The sequence below is a fragment of the Silurus meridionalis genome, chromosome 4 (assembly GCF_014805685.1).
Source record: "Silurus meridionalis isolate SWU-2019-XX chromosome 4, ASM1480568v1, whole genome shotgun sequence".
In the NCBI taxonomy this organism is placed as follows: Eukaryota; Metazoa; Chordata; class Actinopteri; order Siluriformes; family Siluridae; genus Silurus; species Silurus meridionalis.
Window position 1 is genome coordinate 24,184,030 of NC_060887.1, and position 24,647 is coordinate 24,208,676.

Sequence of the window (24,647 nt, forward strand, 5' to 3'; positions counted from 1 at the left end):
ACAATACGATTTGTGAATCTAATTTGCTCCGGTGTGAATAGACTAGTGTGTAGACTAGTTGCATCCAGGAAGCATGCTTGCACTGCCCTTTGTTCCCATGGTAGGTTCCACATCCAGTTTAGGATGAAGCGGTTATAGAAGATAATGAAATGCAGTTAGCTTCTAGCCCATAGTGCATCTTTGAATTGAAATAAAATGAATGGTGCAAGTTATGTTATACTGCATGGGTAAATAAAAACAGTATGTGTACAGTAGAGCAAATGACACTAAGGTTAAAATAAAAAATATGGTGCAGCAGTTGAGGTGACAATATGACGCATGCACATGTGTGGCTGCACACAGACTTCTGTGGTGTTTTTCTGCTGGAAGACGTGCAAACAGTCCATGGTGGGGGATGGGGTGTGTCCTTGATAATACCTCTCAATCTTTGCAAGCAGCACTTTTGATAAATGTCCATAACGTTGGGCAACTGTGTCCTAATGATGTGCTGGCCAGTTTTTACTACCCGCTGTAGTGCCTTCTGTTCGTTCACTGTGCAGTTGTTGTACCATACTGTGATGCAGTTCCTAAGGACACTTTTTTGATGACCCAATGAGCAAGGTGAGCTGTATTTAGTATGCTCAGATTATTTAACCACCAGTTTTGATCATTTCTGGTACATCAGTAACTGCTTATGATAGAAGAGGAAAACATAGGTGTAAGAGGGTACTGCTGGCGCTCTTCTATCTGATGTGTGAAAAGGGATATTTTTCAAATGTACATCGGTGAGAAACAGCTAACAGCCATATAAAAATACACTGCCTTTTGGTTTGTGGTGTGAAATACACTTCACAGCAGGTTTTATTGCTTTTTAATCTAAAATATACATGCCATATTTTTGTAGAAGGAACTGAGGCAACGTGACAACCTGTTTTAATGATGGATGGAGAATTTGATTAGGAAGCAATCACTTGGTTTTTGTTAAACAAAATATTCAAATCAGTCTGACGTGAAACTGTTTCTCAGTGGCACTACCTGTCAATCAAAAATCATACCAACAAATTACAGCTATTTAATGTAAACAATTTTAGATATAGCCCAAAAGGGCTATAATCAGTAGTGAGGGTCTTGAAGCTATGACTGTGGCTTTAAAAAGTGGTAAAATGTCTGTGAGCTGGAGAATGAACACACCTTTTTTTTGTTCAATGATTATTTGTTTAGAATGAACTGCTATTTTTTTCCATAGCAATTTAGATACTTCATTACATTTTTTTATTAGTCCAGAAGTATTTACAGTTTTTTATTTTATTTCATAAAACGTAAATACAAATAAATAGTATTATACATCTTATGCTTTGAGAAATGTTTAGCTCCTGTGCTCACGCTCAGTTGGGTGGGTTAAAGTGCAGAAGTGTACATGATGCAATGGGCCATGGAGGCACTGAAGTGTAAGGTTCCTTTCAAGCCCTGAGGTCAGGTCTGCATGAGATTATCAACAGAATTGAGCTATTTTCTGTGCCTTAGCAACTCTTAGTGTATTACAGTTAAAGTACTCTGGCTGGGGTATTTTAAAGAGATATGTTACAATGTCCAATAACTACATTGGACTACACCAAATTCACATTTAACTTGAACATTACGTTAATTAATGCAGTTAAATTATTTTTAATATTTATTTTTATGTCATAGTTATTTTTTTTTCAATGTTGCACACTGTTTAAGCATACTAGTATTTTTTAATCTAGCTTTTATTTTCAAATACAGTGGAAAGTGCAAACCTTGTACATGTGATTGTACAAGTAAAATTGAAGATCTTGACAATAAGGTTCTTGAATGTGAATGTTGAATTCAGTTTGCCACCTCTCACACTGGAGCCACAGAGTGACGTCAAAGGGAGAGTCTGATGAAATCGAAGCCAAAATAAGACACATATTGCTGCTGAATCTGACTTCTGCGCTGCCGACCTGAAGCGAAACAGATCCCCAGAAGGATGCCCTTCATGTTGTAATGCACATTCTGTACGCAAGAAATTGTCGGTGAACTGAAAACCAAATTAATAATAATGACCTTGGAACTGAATAAAAAGTTGAATTGCATTAGGTAGAAACCTCAAGCATAAAATAGTGTTCCCACTATTTATGAATATGTTTAGTGACTGTGGATCTTGGATGTAGACTAAATTTTTCTCACTTTCCTATTTTTTTTTTCTCTTTCTCTAGCAGCTGGCTGTACATTTGATGAGGACTCTGACCCCAGCCTTTGCGAGTTCAGCCAGGGAGAGGAGGATGATTTTGATTGGCAGCTGTACCGCACCCACACCTTGCCTCACGCCACCCCGGATCTTCTGCATGGTGAGTTTACCTAACATTTTAATTCTACCATTCTGTATCGCATTGCATGCTTCCATTCTGTAAGTGGATAAGCTGAAGACTGTTAAAAATCAGCTTTTGCTTCAGATTGTAGATTATAGTCTACTGATAGAATATACCCATTAAAAGGCAGTATGCGTTCTTTGTGCGCATTTGTTTTCCCCACAACATGGGGTATTCTGGGAGCATGCAGATCTGTGGAGAGAGGCTGCTGTCAAAATGGACAGGGTTCCAATGGCATGGGCTCAGGCACCTCATTAGGAATGTACGACTCCATGCAAATCAACCTTGAGATGCCGGTCGTGCATAATTCATCAGCCGTAATCAGGCAGGCAGGCAGGCCTCCAATTCGTTTGCATTTCCAAATACATATGTTCCCCAAATCTTTAAGGCCGAGCCAGTGCGTACCGATGCATGCACTCAAACCCAAACCTACATGCCGATGGACATACACACACTAATACACACACCACATGTCCTGACAAAGAATTTATTGCATTACATCTTCTCATCATGGACACCCCTTGAACCTTTTAGAGCCCAAAGCTATAAAGTGTTTATGGTCTTTACCTTGACAAATCAATGTGCTGATCAAAGATTGCAGTTTTCCACAGAAGGAGGCATGATTCCAGGAGACATACAAGACAGACATGCTTAGAATGGCTCTTAGTGAGAAACACTCTTAATCTGATGCACCTGCGTGGAATTGCTCTTAACAAGAAATCAAAATCAAAACAAAGTGGCGAGTGAGTAATTGTGATTATGTGGTAGTCAGTCATACATTATTTAGCGGAAGGGAAGAAAAGAGATGATTAGAGATTGAATGCTAATGAGACTATGACAAGATAGATAATGAGATAGATAAACAAGCGCATAAGCTTTTCAGCAATAAAACATGACACACTGCAGCTAGATACAGAGGCATGCTAAAAAAAAAATGCATCCCTTCTGGGAATTGAGAATCAAAACACCATTACTCGAAAGGTCAATTACTATGAAAGGCAAAAGCAGGAGAGGCTGAAAGGCTACTTCTGTTTAAATAAAGCCCAGTGCTTTAGAACCCATGGGACTGATGTTGTCTCATGTATGTACACATACACACATACAAATTTTTCTGCCCCCCAAGTGCAGACTGACTTGGCCACATAAGAAAAGTCTGAATATATGCCAATGTTACATAACAAGGCCTGATCATTCTCTTCACACAGATTCCTATCTATCATAGTAGCTGTGCAGTAATGAATATTTTTCCCATTGGGTTTAATTAAAGCCAGTGGCCCCTGACAGCCTTCATGTTTGGAGGCCACTGACACGGTTTATCAGAAAGCAGAGAATTAGTATATGATAGCAGGGATTGGTAAGGGAATCAGACAGAATGTGAATACATAAAAAAATTGATATCATCCCTTTCCTCCTGTTCAGTCCTACCAAGAGAACACTACAACATTTTTTTTTGTTTTTATCCGCAATGCCTGTAGCAAGTTTCATTCCAGTATACTGTTTGCAATTAAGAAAACATATTGTACTTCATATTTATGTTCAGTATGCTTATTTACTTATTTACAATGCTCAATAAAGCAGCCCTTGGTACTTATCACTTGCTGCCTTATTCTCCTGATGCTTACTTACATGTATAATTTTCTTTCTTATGTGTTACACTTAATGGTCACTTTGCAGCATAATGATACTTTAGTTTTGGTGTTATGTTTGTTTGTGTGTGTGTGTGTGTGTGTGTGTGTGTGTGTGTGTGTGTGTGTGTGTGTGTGTGTGTGAGGTTGCATTTTTTTCTCTTTAGTCATCATTATTTAGTATTCTATTAAGATATGTTAATGTCACCAATCACTATGAAGTAAACATTCCTCCTTTTATCAGCTGGTAATGCAAATAGCATTTCACGTCCAACAAATCAAAAAACGATTACATACTCTTTGCTTTCTTATGTATTTGGACTGCATGTGCGCAACTGTCGTCACAACCATTAGAAGTCCTTCCATATTTGCATAATGTTAAGCGTTGTCACTTTTTTTGGACGCACCTACATGTAGTCGCCAGCAGTCTAATGTCACTGCAGGTTACCGTCTCCCATGGAGTATAATTGATTTCCGGTTGCTTTGTTGCCGAGAGTCTTTGAATGTGTGAATGCACTTTGAAATGTCTTATGTTATATAAAGGAACAGTGGCACCTCACAGCTCCATGATTTTTGCTTTGATCTTGGTTTTCTGTGCAGATATTCATAGTTCTTCCATGTGGTTTTTCTCTTGTCTCCCAAAAACATGCTGGTAGGTGGATTGGTGGTGCTACATTGCCCCTAGGTGTGAATAAGAGTGTGAATGAGTGTATTCCCACCTCCTGGCCAATAGGCTTTAGCTACACAATAACCCTGAATAGGCACTAAAGATAAATTGTTGTATGTATGTTGAAAAATCATGTAATGATTTGCCAGATCCCTATGTGTTCATTGCAGTGGCAATGAAGTGTTCTTTTTTTTTTTTTTTTTTACTTTACCTTATGGCTTGTTCATACAACACTGCCTATGTCACACATTGCTGCCTTTGTTTACCACTTGGAATATCCATTTAAGTCCTATCAGTTAAATACCAAGCGATTATGGGTAAATCATGCTTACTCGATAAGACTGTTTGCAGTAGGACTGTTCTAACTGTGTAGCTTATGCCCTGTGAAGAGGCAAACCTGACACGCTAGCCTGAGTATGTCTCTGGAGAGAAATTAAGATTTGCTATCTGAGGGAGCATTAGAGCTAGTGGGAAAGGGCAAAATCTAATAGGAGTTTTAAACATTAGAAAACCTCTGTTTACTGTCCTTTCTATTTCCCTTCTGAAATCATGTTTCCCAGGCCTGACAGGCAACCTGAAGAGCTGGGGTTAAATGTGAACTGTATCCTGCACAGATCCTGCTCTTGAGCTGTGTGTCAATGGTAAGTTGAGTAATCTACAGAAGGTGTAAGGGTGTCCTCTGGTGGGACTGCGAAAATCACATGTCACTTTGTCCTGAATCTCTGGTGGCCATGGCATTCAACACATTCAGAGTCGCTAATAATGGCCTGGAAATGTTGAGGCATGCTGAATGAGGGCTGATGAAATGCAGGATTCATCGCTTACCTCAAAGGATTTCCCTGTAGAATTTATTTTGCTAGCATGTTTGTCTGCTGTCAGATCTCAGGTGCATTACCAAATTGATTTGATATGCTTGTCCGAGCTGATTGCACATCACTTTACCCTGAAGTGAGCCTCGCTGTGTGCGAACAGTCTGTGAGCGAAACTGCTAGATAACTAATAGAAAGTTAACACTTCGCTGTGAGGCAGCAGAGATGCACAAATCAAATAGCTTGGTCCTAAATGAACATGCCCTTGTGGAAGTATGCCCCTGGGCAAGTCAGTGATGTCTTTGCTAATCTTTCTCTTTGCTAATAAAGAGATTCTCACAGTTATGAATGCCAATGCCATAATACGGGCATGTTTTCTTATTTGTGTCCTCTGTCTGAGGAACTGGTTGGAGTTGCAGAGGTCTTCATTACCTGGCTCATACCAAATAACAGCTCTGTGCCCCAGCTGTACATTAACTGCATATCAGTGCTCCAGCATCATTCATCTCTAACACAAGAGAGCTAAAGAGCCAAGAAGATAGAGGAAGCTACAGAAAAGCACATCTGGTCGAGTTCTAGGGTTATTACCAGATATATCCAGAAGAAAGATCCAAGTTGCAACTGCCTGCCTTGGTCTACCTTCTGTCTCTGTTCTCTCCAAAATGTAATGTATTTTGGCCTATTTGTGAATAGAGTTTAGAATAAGGGCCACCCATTTTCAGTTGATTGATGTTCATCATTTGTAGGTTGTTAAAGAGACAGGTATTTTACATGTAATTTAGCCGCTGTAGAACTAAGGCTGGGAATGTGATACAAAGGCTTTACCTCTGTAATTCTGTAACAAATGGATCTACACAATGTGTAGGGCCTGGACAGATAAACCCTCATTATGTGAGCTGATTGTTCTACAGGCTCCATAATTACACATCCAGCTCATTTACACCTCAGAAAAAGGGGACAATCCTGGGAAGTCAGTAAACCATTTCAGACAATATAAAATCCTCTGGTAGTTAATTGAAGAAGTCAGTAATCTCATGCGACAAAGTGACAATTTATATCATCAGATAATCATTCGACAGTGCTGAGAGTACATATTCAAAAGCAATTAGGGAAAAGGTAGGAAAGCTTTTGGGGTAGATATGTAATATCACTATAGCACTGTTTAGTGCTACAAATATATTTATTTATATTCAGAATTGAACCTGTAATGATGTGGCCTAACCCTGAAGTCTTTTTAATATGCCCTTTATAGCTATGCCCCTGGGAGCACTGGGAAAAATCCCAGAGCTAGAAATATCAGCATGGTGTGGGAATTTTGTGTATCGCAGTTCATCAGCCTTATATGAGATTGTTTTAATATAATTTAAGTTTATTATTTTTGTTTGCACTGTAACTGCCAGTGAAATTGGTCCTGTTCTTTGCAATGTGAACATTCTGTAGTAGTAGCCTAATTAAACAATTTCAACTCTGACCTGGCAGTTACTTAGGCATGATGCTGTACATTCATGTTAATGAGCATGGGCTATATTTGTCCCCTGAGCTTTACATCTGACCCCTCGCTAGCATCAGCATGAAAATAAAATCTTTTGTTTGCACAATATTTTGTTGCATCTTTGTGGCATTTCTGGTGCACATTTCTACACTCAGTCAGATACCCTCAGAAGCATTTCATCAAGCATTCTATGTATAAGTCTAAATGTGTAATTGTCATTCTTTTAAACTATATTTTTATTAGAAATTTGCCCCATTTGCCCCAATGGCACATCAGCCTTTGTCTTCAGTTGCCATAGTGGCGCATCCCAAGTAAAGCAGCAAACTCAGCCAAATCAATTCATCCAAAATGCAAGCTGTGGTACGTCACCCTCCTCATACTGAAAATGATTAATTAATTCCCTTGCTTTCACATCCAGTCTTGCAGAAATTGGATTAAAACTGTAAGCTTCCTCTTTTCTTTGATCCTTTCATCTGATCTATTGTAAATTTGATTTGTCGTCACTATCCTTGCCCCAGAGGTCTTAAGCCGTACATCTCTTTTGCATAATGGAACCTGTACTTCACATTGGCACTGCAGAAAACTGCACAGTGACTTGTATCTGTATTGTAGAGCATGAAACTCACAGATTGATGTCTGCATGAGATCAAAGCCTATCAAGTATTCTTACTAAATATATCTATATCCAGCTAAAGATCCAGTGCTCTGGTGTCTCTCATGAATTCAAAGAGATGGATTGGATGCTAGCAGTGAAAGCAGAAAATAGTCTGTCCATCTGCAACTTGAGAGAAGAACACGATACAGCCTTCATTTCCATCACATCTACCTCCTTGCCTGGAGTGTCCTGTAAACAAAGGATAAAAAGATGAATGATTGCTGTTTTCAGTCCACCTAGCTGTACAGGGTACACATTGTTTTTTGCCTGCAAATGAATGTAATATAAAGCCATCCTATTTGTCCTGCAAGGAACTTGTTGAGATAAAAACTGACATGGGTGTAAATTTTTGGAGTGCCGTAGGGATGCTGGGTGAAATGAGGAAATAAGTGCCTGTGTAAATCCAGCTGGCCAGAGCAGATCCAAAGCTAATGGAAGGCAGCAAGCATGAAGTAACATGCTAAGGTTGGACAACTGCTAAATTACAGAAGTTCATAAATACACAGCGTATGGTGCTTTAAATAAGTAAGATATTAGAAGAAAATACAGATGGCAATATAACTGTTGGCAGCAAAGTGTTGCTACCTCACAATTCTATAGGTTCCTAGTTTTAAAAAAAGTTTCTTTTTATGTATGTGTGAGATTTCTCTGGGTTTTTTTTTACAAGCCAAAATAATTCTAGTATGGTTAGTGTCAGTGAATTGCTCTAGATCTGAATCTGTGTGTGTGTGTGTGTGTGTGTGTGTGTGTGTGTGTGTGTGTGTGTGGAGCCCATGGGTAGGAATCCATATTTTCCTGGAAAGACAGATGTAATAAATAAGATGATCTTATTTCAGTGGCCTGACTAAGGTAATCATTTTATGTTTGTTTTTTATCGTTTGTCAGAAGAAAGCATTGATTTCTTGAAATGATTCAAATATTAAAACAAATTAGCAGTTGTAGTTGTTCCAAACATAATTTGTGTGTGGTACTCCAAAAGCAATTCAGAGCGGTCCGTGTGTGTCATGTAAGAATCTATTTCATTTGTCTTGATCCTATTTTTGCTTAGCTCATTCAAAATATCATTAGTGCAAATTAATCGTGATATCAATTTGTCCTATTAATAGAGTGTGAAATAAAAGATAATGCAATTTCCCTTTGCTGAGTGCTACTAACTTTGTGTCCTTTGTAAGATGTATCATGCTGGTCAGATCATTAGAAATCAATTTATTGGAGCTGGATTGAACGCAATGCTTGTAAAGCACAGCAATTTATGTGTAGTGGAGGTATATATATATATGGATCTTAAAGTCACTGCGTGAGAACCTGGATCTTAAATCAACTGGGCACAATGCGAATGCCAGCTTTCACTGGTAGCAGCTCCATGTAATTAACATCCATTCAGGCTGGTAAAGAAAAAGTTCTTTATGAGTTAGTTTGTCTGTTTAACAAGTAAAGTACAAACTTTATTTGCAGGGCTTTCTAGATCACCTTGACCAAAGCTTAAGTCACAGTCGGACAGTTTTTGTGATGGAAGAGGAATGGAAGAAAAAGATGAAAGTTACAGAATGCATGTTTATGACTGCTTCATTGCTGAGCTTTATCCTCAGGAAAAATGGCTGAGGCTCGTGTTTGTGTTGTCACGCTAGCTTAGCTGTTCAGTGAGCCAGGGGACTATGGATACCCCAGAATTTTTTCCCCTTCTCTTTTGCTTTTCTTCTTCTTCTCTCTCTTTTTCTTTCATTCTGAAGCTTGCAAGCTCTTGCACTGATGCAGAACTGATCACAAAGCCATCACAGATGTGAAATTCTACTAGCAGACAATGTGCTGTCTTAGGTCTCTGACCCCACAGCTTGGAGAAGTTGGATGTAATAGATTTAGCACATCAATTCTCAGCATGTTTTAATAAAATAGGTTGGTTGTTAGTTATGTAGGAAGCATACTATGCCTAATATGTAATTATGGAATACAATTGGATGTGTGCATCTTTTGTTATTAAATATAAATTGTTTTCACTGCATGTTTTCACTGCCAAGGCACAGCAGGATTAGGCTATATTGTGGCTCTTATTTAAAGTATTCATGGGTGCTTTGATGATTTACCAAGTCTTCACAGAATCCTTTTAAACCAGTAGAAGATATGAAAACCTTGTTGAAAAAGCATGATTTCACCTGCAGGTGAAATGAGGGCATCTGTTCTAAAAACTGCTGACTTGGCTGTGTTTAGTCAGTGAAAATTATGTTGCTTTGCAGCTCTGAGGCTGGGATTTTAATCAGAGGTTGAGCTGTTTGCTCTTGGGCTTTGCTGCTGTGACTGCTTGCAGTGGGGCTACAACTCCATCCATTTAGAGCCAATGCCATCTGTGCTGTGATTCACTGTCCTGCTTGAACCCATGGCACAGGCATATAGCACCCTCAAATACTACGTACAGGTTGTAACCAGTGAGCCGCATAGTATAGCTCTCAAACACATGAACAGATCGCCCACATAACCCCCAAGGCTATTTGTATATAGCATTATTACAAGAAATTTTTTGTTAGAGGTTAAACACATTGACCTAGACTTAATTTTCCCTCAATTTTTCCTTCCCGTTCTCCAGGAACGTTTTTGTATTTTTTAGCTTTAGAACAGGCACAAAAGCACAAGCCATATTAGTGTGAAACGAATTTTGAAAACAGTTGGAATAAATCCTATCTGTGATTCAGGCCAAACATTATTGTAGAAAATGAAAATTGTAGAAAATAACAACTAACAGTGAACTGATTGTTTGTTTGTGTTGGTATCTGAACATTTCTGATATTTTTCCACCTGCCAATAAATGGTCTGGTAATGTGTTGACTTTTTGTTTCTTAGAGTACCATTAGACCATCATCTTACTGTTTATTTTATTGGTAGAATATTAACGCAGATCACAAAGCATATTTAGGTAAATGTGGCATGGTGATTAGATGGGGTTGCACCGCTGTCCCAAAGTTCCAAGGTTCTTGCTTTGATTTGAGTTTGAGATGTGTTTTGCATGTTCTTCTCTATCTGTGTGGGTTTCCTCTGCATTTACCTTTTATTTCCTGCCGACTCTCTTAAACATCCTGGTAAGGAAATTGGATGACTCTAAATTGTCCCTAGGTGTGAATGAGGGTGTGAATGTGCCTGTGCATGGTGCTGTAATGTGCCTGTGCATGGTGCTGTTTTTTTTTTCTTAAAAGTCTATCTGCCACACCAGATGCAAGCAACCTTATAAATGGAACCAGGATTGATAAAGTAGGGGGAGATTTGGTTTTATTTTGTTCTATTCTGTTTTATTATGTACTATTTGTTTATTTTTTGCCAATTTCCTGTTCAATGATTTGTTGTTAAGGCCATTAAAACCTTGACTTTGTGCCAGTTTGGACCAAGAAGTGTACATGATTTAAATTAATGTAGTGAAGCTTTAAAAATGTAGGATTGCTATGGGGAGCATATTCCAAGGCTAAATTCAGTGTACCTGCTTGGGGCTGCCAGTGCATCAAAGGTTTCGGAGATTAAATTCGCATGACTGGGAATCTACATTTCATTCTTTTGTTAAGATATGTAGTTTTAAAACTATAAGTCTATTAGAAATGCTGATGGTAAAAACAAATGCAGCAACCCAGTCTGTACTTTTACTAGTCCTTCCTGCTTGAAGACACTTCACATGCATTATGATTTCAAAAGGAACCATTCAACGGCAGATCAATTAGTTTTTTTTCATTCCCTCATTACCAAATCTTGATAAGAAGGAGGGCTATATTGAGCTGGCATGAGGCAGTATAGGATCAAGGATCGATAAAGTGCTTTTTCCAACCATAAGAAAGGCTAGAGAATGGACCTGCTGCCTTTTGCTGACTTGCCCTGTTTCTCCTGCTTTCTCATGCTCTCACTGTTTATGTTCTCAAGTGTAATCTATTTGCTTAGGAATTACCATAATATCCCATGTCACACTCAACTTGCTGTCACTGTAATTGATACATACACATGGCTGCTGGGCGGGGTCATTTGCATATAATTTCATTAACCTATATGATAATGAATGTGGTGGGCTTGATGCAAACAAAAGCCCAACTGCAGATGGATGACTGTTCAGAAGAATCACAGTGAAGCAATCCATTACAGCTGGGAGAGATTTTCTGCTATATGCACTGGTGCCCAGCACACCTAAAGACATTTTACAGAGGCCATGCAGGTAACGAACACTGTTCCCGCTGTTTACACAGCCTTCTTCTGCTTTTAATTCTTCAGCCTTCAGTATCAACCTTCAGTATCCTTAAGGTTTATGGCCAGCTGAAGATTGTTTTCCATCTTTGTAAACAATATTTACATGAAAGCAGAGTTAAATTTTTGGATCTGATCTGACAGGAGTGCCAACTTTGATTTAAAAAAAAAAGAAATTTTAGATTTATTGCCTTATTCCTCTAACTTGCTGTTTCTATGGTAATAGTGCAGATACATTAGAATAACAATAAAATAAATGTTTCTGCTCTATAACAAAAAAAAATTGTCTGTGGATTATTTTCCTTTAAAATCACGACCTGTGTTTTATTCATTATTGAAAGAATGACAGTATGCATTTATTCTAAAACAACCAGTGATCTCATTAATGCTATTAGTTTCTGTGTAAAACTCACAGAAACAGGAGTGAAATACCTACCTATATAAAGGTTAATACTGTTTCTGCCCACTTTGCATGCCTGCTTGATTTTGCCTACATGAACAAAACTTTCTCTTTAAAAGCAATCAAAGCGATTTAGGCTGTAACAGTAGACCTGACGTGTTTTCATTCTGGCTTTTCAGTAATGTAAGCTCGTCTGAAATGAATGTATGAAAGATTAATTTGAGAGATGCAGAGTAGTATTTGACACACCTGCACTTTCTTAAAAAAATCAGGCAGAATTTTGAACTAAAGGAGCGTAAAACATGTTCAAAATGTAGCGTGAAATCAGAGGGTGGATCGGCACACAAACAAAAAGAGGAAATGAAAATTCAGATACATATCCAGTTTCTAAATAGCTCTCAAAACGTCAGTTCATTTCCATTTGCATTTATGTTTAGTCATTCGGCTTGCTCTCCATTCCAGAACCGATTACAAAAACGGTGCGTGATCCATTACAGAACGTGTTGATTTTCTGTTCCCATTTCCAATCACTGATTATATCCATGACTCTTTAATGCATGAAGTCAACCTGTCATGTCTATCCGAAGTGGTGTGCGTTTGGAGAGAAAGAGAGTGTGAATATCATCAAATAGGGCTTATTCAGTAATTGGCCTCTTCTCCTCTATAGTCCATCACTTGGTGACATTCTTATAAAACTGAATCACCCTTTCCCATCATTCACCCCTCTGATTCACACCAATTCCTGAAATAACTGTGTGTAAACTAGAGAAGCTGCAAACACAGCTAGAAAGCCAAAGATTAGGAAATATAAGAACCTGGGTAGAGGGTAAATGAGAGACATACAGAGAGAGGCATCAGGAGGGAACGAACGGTTTTAGTGAGGCTTGGACTTTAACATAAGTAGGATACATAAGTGCTGACGATAAAGGACTGCATACAGAAAGAGATGCCGACTGTTTAGGAGCGTGAAATTCTAAAGGGATTGTGAAAAAAACAGTCTCTTTGTGGGATAAATTGTACATTTGAAATTCAGAAACACTTACAAACATCCTTTAGATGATTATGATTTTACTGGTGAGATTAACAGATTAGCAATGGGTTATTATTCAGAGAAATAGTTCTCTTAATACCCTTTTTTTGTTTCAAGTATATTCTCTCTTCTTTTACAAAATAAAAATTATTTGACATTTGCTTGTTAGTCTGGTTTCATCTTAAATTCCTCCAAGGCATGTCAAAAAAAATCTTCAAAACCTTTTTTTTTGTTCCCAGCCTCAAAACACAGTTCTTGTGTAATGCCAGCAGTATGTTGCAGCCTCATCAGTGTGTGTGTGTGGAATGAGGGAGGGCTCTCAAAGAAGACTAGCTCAAACACCCCAGACTGCTACTACAAATGACTACTGGGGATTTTCCAGCCCATAGCTGTCTGATGCCATCTACTCAGGCAGAAACCCTACTAATCCAACTAGATGTGAACTCATGTGGAATAGAAATAGCGGCGCACACAGAACATCTAGTAAAACTAGCAATGCCAAGCGCATGCTATAGCGTAATGAGATACATAGATGAACAATGTAATGAAAATGTACAATGAAATACAGAGTAATCTAACAGGATTAAAAAACTAACTGTGTGGTTCAAAAGTGTAGGGCTAGATGAATTTCATGGTTACACAGACATAATATTTTTTAATCATAAAAAATTACAAACTTTAATCTGAGCTGAACACTTTATATTGAATTGTTAGATGTTAAAATATATTTTACAAAAATAAATATTACAGATGTGATTTTATTCCTTTTCAGGTTTCTACATGGGGTTTATGTATTTTATCATTTATTTTTAAACATTTGTTTAAGGTGTTTGTATGGCCATTTCAATTCAAGGGTGTTTAATAATGTTCGGTAATGATCTTTAAAAGCTCCTTCACCTACACAGTGATTGCTGCTTGACAACAAATAGCAACTTTTATAATGGCACCAGGTATAATTAACACAAGAACATTTGTTTGCAGTCTACATATGTAGAACTTGTATATTTTGTAATGTAACATTTACATACATGTATATGCAATATATATGTAAAATAACTGTTTATTTAACAAGAAAAAAATCTTTGTATAGTGTCCAAAGTCTCCCCCCACACTGTGTATCATAATACATATAATTTCATTACAGAAATATTGATATAGTTAAATCGATATATTTATTTGGAAACAAAAATGCAGAAATGCATTTGAACTTGCATTAGGTTTAAATGCCAATATTTGCAGTGAGTACAGACACATACAAGCACATATCAGCACTTGAAAAAGTCATCTTGGTGCACAGACACACACTTTTCATGGCCTTGGGTAATGCCATTCAGCATGGTTGTGATGGAAATGGCATCAATTTTATGACAATGTCATTGACAGTGATAATACTTCTATTATGAGTTATGAGCCATGCTGTAGAGGGAGCAGCTGTAGCCCCATCACCTTGCTAGGAGCCACAGCCTAGATCTACCGATCTACAGCTACTGCTTATGCAAAAGCAAGGTCTTTGTTTATTGTACCAGTTTAGGCAAACTACCATTTTTTCCATTACGAGTATTTGAGAACACACGGAATGTTAAGAGATAATGCTTCAAATGATGGGGGAAAAAACAAAGGGAAAAAAACCTCCCGAAATAAGTGCACAAAAAAAAACAAACAAAAAAAACAATTGTAGTGGAACACTGTATTGTTAGTGGTGTAGTATGGTTTTTTGGGGCTGTGTGCTGAGTTGAAGTAATAACATCAAAGAACACTGCTTTCTTGTTGCTGTCTTAAATGCACCGTGTAGGTTTTTCTTTAAGGCTGTTCTCAGTTTGACAGATGCGTCTGTCCCTTGTATTCTTCTTCTGTTTTTGATTGGATGTTTTAAAATGAAGTACTCCTGACAGATCTGCTCCATTTGCATATTACTGTAGTGCTAAAGAACACAGTTAGCACATTGCATTTAGCACTACACACTAGTCCCTGTGGACAAACTACGGTAGAGAGGCCCTGTTTCTGTCTTTGTTTCCTTTTCCTTCTTTTGACCTCTCTCTCTCTCTCTCTCTCTCTCTCTCTCTCTCTCTCTCTCTCTCTCTCTCTCTCTCTCTCTCTCTCTGTCCCCATTTTCCAAGTAAATGTTGACTAGATATGACACTTTCTTGTTTTACTCTGTTTTGGGTCATTTCAATTGCCAGCTCCCCTTTGCTAATCAGAGCCCTGGGAATTAAGCTCTGACTGTTGTAAACTCTGCAGCTGATGCTCAGCATGGTCCTGCTTCATCCTTGTAGCCCACACAGCCCTTTAAGGCCAGAAGAAAGGGTCAGAAACTGTTCCATGCTTATTATAACAGGTCTCAGAACGTATACGTACAGTAGGGTCAGAGAGGAAGCATTAGACTGCAGGATGTCAGTCTCCTTCATTGCAGATGCTGGCCATCTTTATACACAGTGCAGCATCTCTCAGAGGACATGCAGAGGACCAATTAGTCTTGAGTTTGCTGTAGTGAAACACTGTAGGATTTAACAAAATTAGTTAAGGTACAATAAAACTGAAAACACGGCCTCCCGTGTTCCATTACTAGTTTTGATTGCCCAATTTACATTGTTACGGCTCAGAGTTGCTCTGCTATCTTTTGCAATAATCTGAAATGAAGATAAATGGGATTTATTGGTAGAAAAGTCCAGACAATTAATTAAGAAAGTACTTGGTGTTTTGTTAGGTCAGGATTTAACATCCAACATTTGTCTTAGACATCCATACCAACATAGTGCAGATGTAACATATAACACTACATGATATTACAATAAAATATACCTAGGCATTGTGGCGATAATCTGTGCATGTGAATATGCCTTTCAAGACTTTTTTATTATATATATATATATATATATATATATATATATATATATATATATATATATATATATAAGAAATTACATTTGAATATATTGTAGAGTAGTCAATGAGCAGCTTGTATAGCAGTCTAGAATTACTGCCCTCTAAAAATAACTCAACATACAGCAACAAAAGTGAGTACACCCTAAGTCAACATGTCAAAATTGTGTCCAAATTGTCAATATTTTGTGTGAGTACCACTGTTATCTTGCACTGCCTTAATCCTCCTGGCCATGAAATTCACCAGAGCTGCACAGGTTGTTGCTGGGATCCTCTTCCACTCCTCCATGGTGACATCACAAAGCTGCTGGATGTTAGACACATGGCGCTTCTCCACCTTCCATTCGAGGATGCTCCACAGGTGCTCATTAGGGTTCTGGAGACATACTTGACCACTCCATCCCTTTCACCTTCAACAAGGCAGTTGTCATCTTGACATTGTTTTTGTTTTTAAGAACTGCCGTTCAGCCCAGTTTCTGAAGGGAGGCCATAATTTTATGCTACAGAATATCTCAGTACATGTTGGAACACATGCTGGACACCATCTGAGCCAAACAAGTTTATCTTGTTCCATCTTGTGTACATGGTTCCAGTAATTCATGCGCTTGGACAGGTGGTCTTCAGCAAACTGTTTGCAGGCTTTCTTGTGAGCCAGCTTCAGAAGAGGCTTCCTTCTGGGATGACAGCCATGCAAACCGACTTGTTGCAGTGTGTGGCGTATGGTCTGCTCTGACAAGCGGACCTTCCGCTTCTGCAACCTCTAAAGCAATGCTGGCAGCACTCATGCATCTGTTGTTTTGAAGCAACTTCTGCACCTGACGCACAGCACAAGGACTCAGCTTCTTTGATCAACCCTTGGCCTGTTTCGAGTGAAACCCATCTTGAAAACCTCTGTATGACCCTGGCCACTGTACTGTAACTCAGTTTCAAAGTGTTACTGATATTCTTATAGACTAGCCCATTTTTGTGGAGATCAACAAATCTAATTCTCAAATCCTCAGAGTTCTTTGCCATGAGATGCCATGTTGAACATCCAGTGGTCAGTATGAGAGAATTGTCCTCAAAACACAGAATTCTAACTGATCTAATACAAGATACAAAAATTTGGTGTACTCACTTTTGTTGCTAGGTATTTAGACACTAATGGCTGTATGTTGCATTATTTTCAGAGGACAGTAAATCTGTACTGCTATAGAAGCTGCACATTGACTACTCTAAAATATATTAAAGTTTAATTTCTATAGTATTGTCCCTTAAAAATATATAATAAAATGGTTGCTTAAATGTGAGGGGTGTACTTACCTTTGTGAGATATTATAGATAGGTAGATAGATTAAAATCAAAATGTTTTAGTAAAGTGTTGGCTCATTATGAATTGCACAGATTTTAAACATGACTAGATTTTGATCACTAGTTTATGTTCAGGGTTCATTGTATACAAACTAGCAGACTACTAACAGGTAACCATACCATGATTAATAATAATATTTTTTATGTTGTATAAAAAAGGACAAACAGCATTTTAATAGTCATTATGCTGTTTATGTATGTGCATCAAATGTCCTTAAAACTCATGATTCATGCACACGTCATGATCTGTATTATCTGTATATTATTTTTGTTGAAATAAATGTTTTAAACACATTAAATATTAAACATTATCGCCTAAAATGAAATGTGAATTAATTTTCTTTAAGATTAGTTTGCATCATAGCATGCTCTAATCTCACAGAGATTTTTCCTTAATAGTCACTTATAAGTAGGCATTTAAACCTTAAAATGTGCAAGCTTATATTATTTGAACATTTTTAATTTTCGGTGTTTTTATTAAAGCATTCATTATTACAAAAAAAATATAAAAAATCCTATGATGTGATGTATAGGAGACATTTTTAGAGCCAGGGTCTGAATAAAATCTGATTTAATTCTGTAGATCCTCAGTCAACTTTATAAATAAAAGGTGTCTTAAGGTGATGTGTCAAATTATCTTATAAGCATATATATATTTTGGCAAAAATGTTTTTTGGCTGCTTGCCACACTTCAGCCACAGGAATGATCTTTGCTGGGCTGCTTGAAAATGATATAGGACATACGGATATTTGTATATAAATACTGCAATGGGCTGCAGCTACACATTTCACAGTGAGAACTTTAAAAGTTCCCCATTCTTAGGGAATAGACTCAGTGGGCCTTTGAAAAAAAAATTTTGTTTTATGTTAGCAAAGTCAGTGACACTGATGCAACAAGGAAACAAGTATTTAAAATTTTTAATGAAAACTGGACGTAGTAACGCGTAAGAGCTTGTGTTCACTTTCTCATTTAATAAACAAAAGAAAATGTATGAGCTCGTGGCTGGTTTCTACAGTAAGGCAGTAAAAAAATTACACCAACATTCAAGAACTTGTTTGTTGCACCTCAGTTACTTTACATTTTAATATTATAAACAATTCATATATATTTTTTCTTATTTGCACTTGATCTACATTTATGATTAACAAGGCCAGTATGATACTGCAGCCATTTTTCAATCAACAAAAAAGGTTTGTAAAAAAAATCAGTGTCCACTGGTAACTCCCCGTGAAAATGACAGTGAAAAAGAAGCCTTTGAAGTAGGTTTTTCATCACTTCAGTATGGGATAACCCTGCAAATGTCTGCCTTAGCTGGTACCCCTTTGAAATGCTGTGTATAGGGTTCATGACCTCCGAATGGACTGCAGAGTCTTTCATGCAATACACTTATCATTTGAAGAATGGATAAGGCTATGAGAATATCTTGTCTCTATGTGAAGCTATGTTTATATTTGACACATGACTATGCATGCGAACAATGAAAGCGAGTTTACTTTCACTATCTACACCTTATTATGGAAGAATATTCTGACAATATACAAAAGAAATTGTATTTGTATTTTCATAAATTGTGATATAATCCAAATCTTGCATTAACGTTTGTGTTTCCGCTTTTGCAAACGCACAGTGACTGCCAAATTTCAAATCGAAAAGCAAAGTCCATTTACATTTATAAGCGACAGTCTGACAAGCCATGCCACCATTACAATAAAGCCTGTCAATCAAGCTCTTTGCTAAGGGATAATTGCTTATTCATTTATGAAAACTGTATTTACCTTAATCAATGTAGAGTATGAACTGTGATCAATTTTCTGTGCGAGCATCATAATATCCTCCACAATTTACCCGACTATCTCCATTGCTTAAAACATTCCACAAATTTGTCTATTACTGGCATTCCTCTGTTGGCCATCGACTGTGAGTAACGTCACTTCACAATACAAAAACGCCCATTAATATTGTCCCACCCCTGACACTTGATTGACAGCTTTCAGTGCAAGCCACCGGAAATGAAAATGCAAAACCGTGCAAGGCTTTGGAAATTCAAATGTAAAAGGAATTGCGATTGATGAAGTGAAAAAGCAAACGTGGCAATTAATATTGCTATTTAAATATGACATGGTCATAACTCGTAAGACTCGAAATATATAGTTCCAAATAGACGTTTTACAAAAGCGAAAACGCACACGGTAATGCAAGATTTGCAACTGTGTTTGGAGTATGGCCTATTTTGTGCGTCCACATATGGACAACATAATTGCAAATACAATTTGCAATTTCTTTTGAATATTGTCCAGATTACCCTTCTATACCTTAGGCACATCTAAGGGATTTATATGATTACTAATGTATTAATTTAATGTGTAACTATTCTGTTTATTCTGTTTATTTTCTTGTGTCTAGAGCAGTCTTACTTTAGGGTCAATTCAGCCTACATACATAAAAAGCTGAATGTACATTTCTTTATTTCTTTTAAAGTAGATTTATAGTCTCATTATTTTGAGGCTGCCTGTTTTTATCAAGTCTAACACTCCAGTAAGCTCTGATATGTAAAGGAAGATATATTATTCTTCAGGGTTTGTTAGAAATCTACTGAAATTCAACTGACCTTCCACTTAATATCAGCCCTCTCTAGAGCTATAAACACTCTTATCCAGAGTGGCTTAAAATTATCTCATTTATACAACTGAGCAGTTGAAGCCTGTCAAGGGCCCAACAGTGGCAGCTTGGTGGTGCTTGGATTTGACCTCATGACCTTCTGATCCAAAATTCAATATTTTACCCATTTACATCTATTTGCACATTCATTTTTTTCAAATTACATATTAAAAGCTTGTTTTAAGATACATAGTAGCCTGTAAACGATTAGCATAACAATATCTTATTAATGTTTTCTTTAGAAGGATATGTAACATTAAATGGGTTGTTCTAGAGTGAGATAATTGATGATTTAGTGTTGAACTAGAAACTACTGTTAATAAACTGACATTAATATGAATGCAGGTCCAGGTTACCCAGTTAAATACTAGGCATATGTTATTGTCTGGCAAGGGTTTTTTACATGTTCTTTCTAGTCTCTCTGACTTTTTATAAATATGTCAATATTTGGACAACTGTAAATTACATCTAGGTGTGAATGAGTATGAAAATGTATATGTTCATGGTTATTATAATGTCTTGTTGTCCTATCTAGGGTAGATTTCTTTCTTATTCCTTTTTGTTCATTAGAATAAGCGATCAAACACATCCCTGGCCTAGATGAAGTGGTTAATGGAGATGAATAACAGATTTATATGATGGTAAACTGATACTTAACAGTAGCTGTTTAGGCTTTAGACACCTGAGACCTAAACACACACAGTAGCAGTAACATAGGTGCATATGTTAATATGGATTGATTTTGGTGCCTATCTTTTTTATGGATGCCATATATGTACAAATGTGTGTGCCAATTAAAAAAACACAGACTAATTAGACCTGTAATTTAAAATGATGACAGATGCTCCAGATATCACAATACGTATATGTTAAAAGAAGAGAATTAGCTTTAACATGTTGCACAATGTATTCTCTCAGTTTACTCGTGCAACATGCAGTTCCTCTATTACAGAAATCACCAGCAGTCTTTCAAGGTGAAGGTCAACACGGTTTTTTTTTTGGTGTCTTTAGAAATTCTGTCATCATGCTTTTTATTAGTGGCTATTCATGTTTGACACATATCTTCTGGGATCCCCAGTAACAGATGGCACATTGCGTAGCTGGAACTTAAACATGAAAACTGCTATGCAGTACTGTTTTTGTAGAAGTATCCCCAGGAACAGAATATAGAGCCTATTTTTTATTATTTATGTAAAAAATAAAGTGTAAAGTATAGCACATGTAAAAAAACTTCCAGAAATGTTTTTAAAATTTCTTCATTTTAAGCTAGCTATGGAGGCTCAGAGGCTAAGATTTTGTTCTACTGATCGGAAGTTACCAGTTCATTGCCAATTTTGGACACTTGAGCAAGGTTCCACTGGTGCCAGACTAGAGTTTAACCTGTGCTCTAACTCACATACCGTAATTTCCGGACTATAAAGCGCACCCATAGATAAGCCGCACCCACTGAATTTGACAAAGATTTTTATTTTGAACATAAATAAGTCGCACCTGTCTATAAGTGTTTACATTAAAACTAATGAACTTTACACAGGCTTTAATGAAAGACACGTTACACACGGTGTAACGGGTGAAATATGTTGCGCTTCCTTTAGGAGCATAGCGGTATTTTGGGAATAGCCTCCGCCGCATTTTTCCGGTATTACTGCATGTGTGCAAGACGAGGAATATGTCCCTATTATTTTCTGATGCTCATTTCTAAGTTTCTTTGACTAACCCGTAATGCTGTTGCCAAGAAAAATAAAAAAGCACGAGTTTTGTAAACCTGTCTGTGCTTATATGATTTCTGTTGCAACTGAAGTTTTAGTAAACTATCCCATGACCCAGACTCAACACGTTACAACGGCTTGTATCTAAACAGTAGCCTACCAAGAAAGTCATTGTTCACTGTCTTCCTCCTTCCTTTCACAACTATTTCTCTCGGGAGTTTATCTTTTGGCATCGTTGTGAGTTTCAAAAAACTTTTTTTCTCCCGATGCCGTGCAGCTCAGAACACAGGTGAGGTGCGTTTTTTCGTTTCCGTTCGGAAATTTAATTGGTCTAATGTTATGGGGTTCAGTTTTTAGCTTGAAGTTTGTGAAACCGGGAAAAATCCAGGAAAAATTCATAAATAAGCCGCTTCGTTGTTTAAGCCACGGGGCTCAAAACGTGGGAAAAAGTAGCGGCTTATAGTCCGAAAAATACGGTACCTAATAAGCTGGGGCAAGCAAAGAAAATGATTTCACTGTACTGTAGTAAAAAGATTTTCATTTTAAATAAGCAACAAGTCAGACCATTGTCAGTGCATTTCTGAAGTACCTTCATCTAACACACATTATGTTAGATTCTGTATTATGAACCAGTTATCAGTAATCAGTGGCATAGAAGCAGCATCAAAATTCGAACACAAGACATGTTTAAGATGCATGCTTTATTATATCCAATATTTTGAAGCATTTCCAATATTTTGGTTCCTTGATGAAAGAATTGAAATTGTTAGTTGTCATTTTTTCAATGCTCTGAAAGCTTAATTTTGTGGCATACGATACAAGATTTTAGTGACCCAGTTATTTTCCTTTAACTCAGGTACCCAAGCAAACCAGTGGACTAAAATGTATAACTCAAATTCCATTTCATTTTGCATAACCTTACATTTTTCAGATATATTATGTATGAGAGTTGGCCTGCACAGGAAATGAAACCTGCATAATAATCTGCCCAAGTTATTCCGAGGCTCCAATATTAGCCAGCTCCTTATCTAGTGCAAAGCCAGGCTTGCACGATCCCCCTCCACGTCCTCCCTCCTGAGCTGTTGGCTGCAGACATGGCAGGATTGAAGGGAGGACTGGGAGGCAGAAGCTGTCCTCATGTTCCTTAAAACTCCTTCTACCAGAGCTCTGAGAGTGAAGGAGACTCAGCCCATTAACATATGTTTTCCTGCAGGGCTTGTTATCTGTTCTTTCCAAAGCAGCAGATGAAGGACTGTACAGAAGGAGAACGACAAGTTAAAAATTTGTGTTTCCCCTGAGAAGAGTTGACAGGCTAGGCTGAGTGATATCTTCGTGCTTGCATGGAAGCATGAGGGAGGTATGACTGTGTCACAGCAATGTGTTTTTGAGGTAAGATGATGTCAAGTAGATTTATTATCCAGTCAAATTGATGAGGTGCTTGCCCAAAGGCTTTGCTGACAATGTTAATTGGAAAACATGCTTTGGTTCATTCCTGGAAGAGTTTCTAAGCTAGACATTTAAAAAAAAAAAGTAATATTCCATAGTCATATTTATAAATAATCTTAGCAAAAGAAAAATACAGGAATATACTTTATATAAATTGTGGTGGTCTGTGTATGCCACATTGAAACCTTAAAAGCAGAACATACATTTATGATGTGCAGTCCTGTAAGTTGTTACCGTGTTACCTTGTTATCTTGTTCTACAAGTCATAATGGAAATTCTGCTCCAAAATGAATGTCACTTGGAGCTTCTCCTCTGAGTTCAGATCTCTGTCCTGAACCTCAAGTAATTAATTCCCATAAGCAACAGCAATGAATTCCAGCAAAAGGTGATGTTTAGACTACTATCTGCTCATAAAGAGAACAAGCTTGAGAGGCAGTAAAAGGGGGTGTAAAAGGGAATAAAGAGATTTCCTCTCTACTAAGCATGAGATAGAAATTTCTCAAGTACTGCAATACAAAATACTGGCTAAATGAATTTGCTTCTCTGAGGTGTATCACAATATTTTTGTTTAATATTCATTATGAGCTCTATCCTTTCTTGCATATAGAAGATACAGAGCACAAAATGTTGAACAAAGTGCTCTGTGTATGTACAATTGGGAATCAAAATCTCCTCAAAGCATGCTTACTTAATAGTGCAAAAAGTTCATTTAATCAGAAGGAGGAGTGGTGTGAAAAATATAAGGCTTAAGGGCCTAATCTGGCCCACAGCCTCATTTCATTTGGCCTGCGTTAACTCGGAAAAAATAACAAAGAATACATCTTTATTAGACTTCTGTTTAACATTTAAAAACTATTATTTAACAATTCACATCAAATCTGTAGCCTACCCAGATGTTTATACATGCATTCCAGTTTCTCCTGAGGCAGGCATGAGCATGGTCTGAAATGCATTGTTAAAATCAATGCCTGTGTGCTACACTTGATGTAGGTCACGCTCACGTCTAAAATTGATTTAGAAGCGTGTTGTGCTGGCAGTGGCATAACCACAAATTAATTAGATGAGGATTAGGCATAACAATAAAATCACAATATTTTCACCTTTACAGTTGAATTAAAATGATATAAAAAATAAAAAAAATAACGAATAATAAGGGACAATTATACCTTGATACTACACCATGATAAATCATGATTCTACTTACCTTTTTTAATATATACCAACCAGCTACTGTGTTTTACCTTCACATTTCTGTTAATTGTGCTGCTCCTTGGCTAGTAGCTTTCAAACAGAAATCGGAAAACTACATCATCCTAATTTGTTAATCCTGTTTCTTATTTTAGCAGCTGGTATCCATTTTATTACTGA

General features: G+C 37.3%; 1 protein-coding gene across 7 annotated transcripts in view; it reads left to right on the forward strand.

Moving 5' to 3' along the window:
• ptprub (protein tyrosine phosphatase receptor type Ub) overlaps window positions 1–24,647 on the forward strand; it is a 204,381-nt gene that overhangs the window by 53,387 nt on the left and 126,347 nt on the right. For 6 of the 7 annotated variants that reach the window (XM_046846682.1, XM_046846678.1, XM_046846681.1 and 3 more), the window contains exon 2: window positions 2,199–2,330. In XM_046846682.1, the coding sequence (XP_046702638.1) occupies window positions 2,199–2,330 (132 nt within the window). The remainder of the gene's footprint in view (window positions 1–2,198; window positions 2,331–24,647) is intronic. The other variant, XM_046846679.1, reaches the window with a different exon arrangement.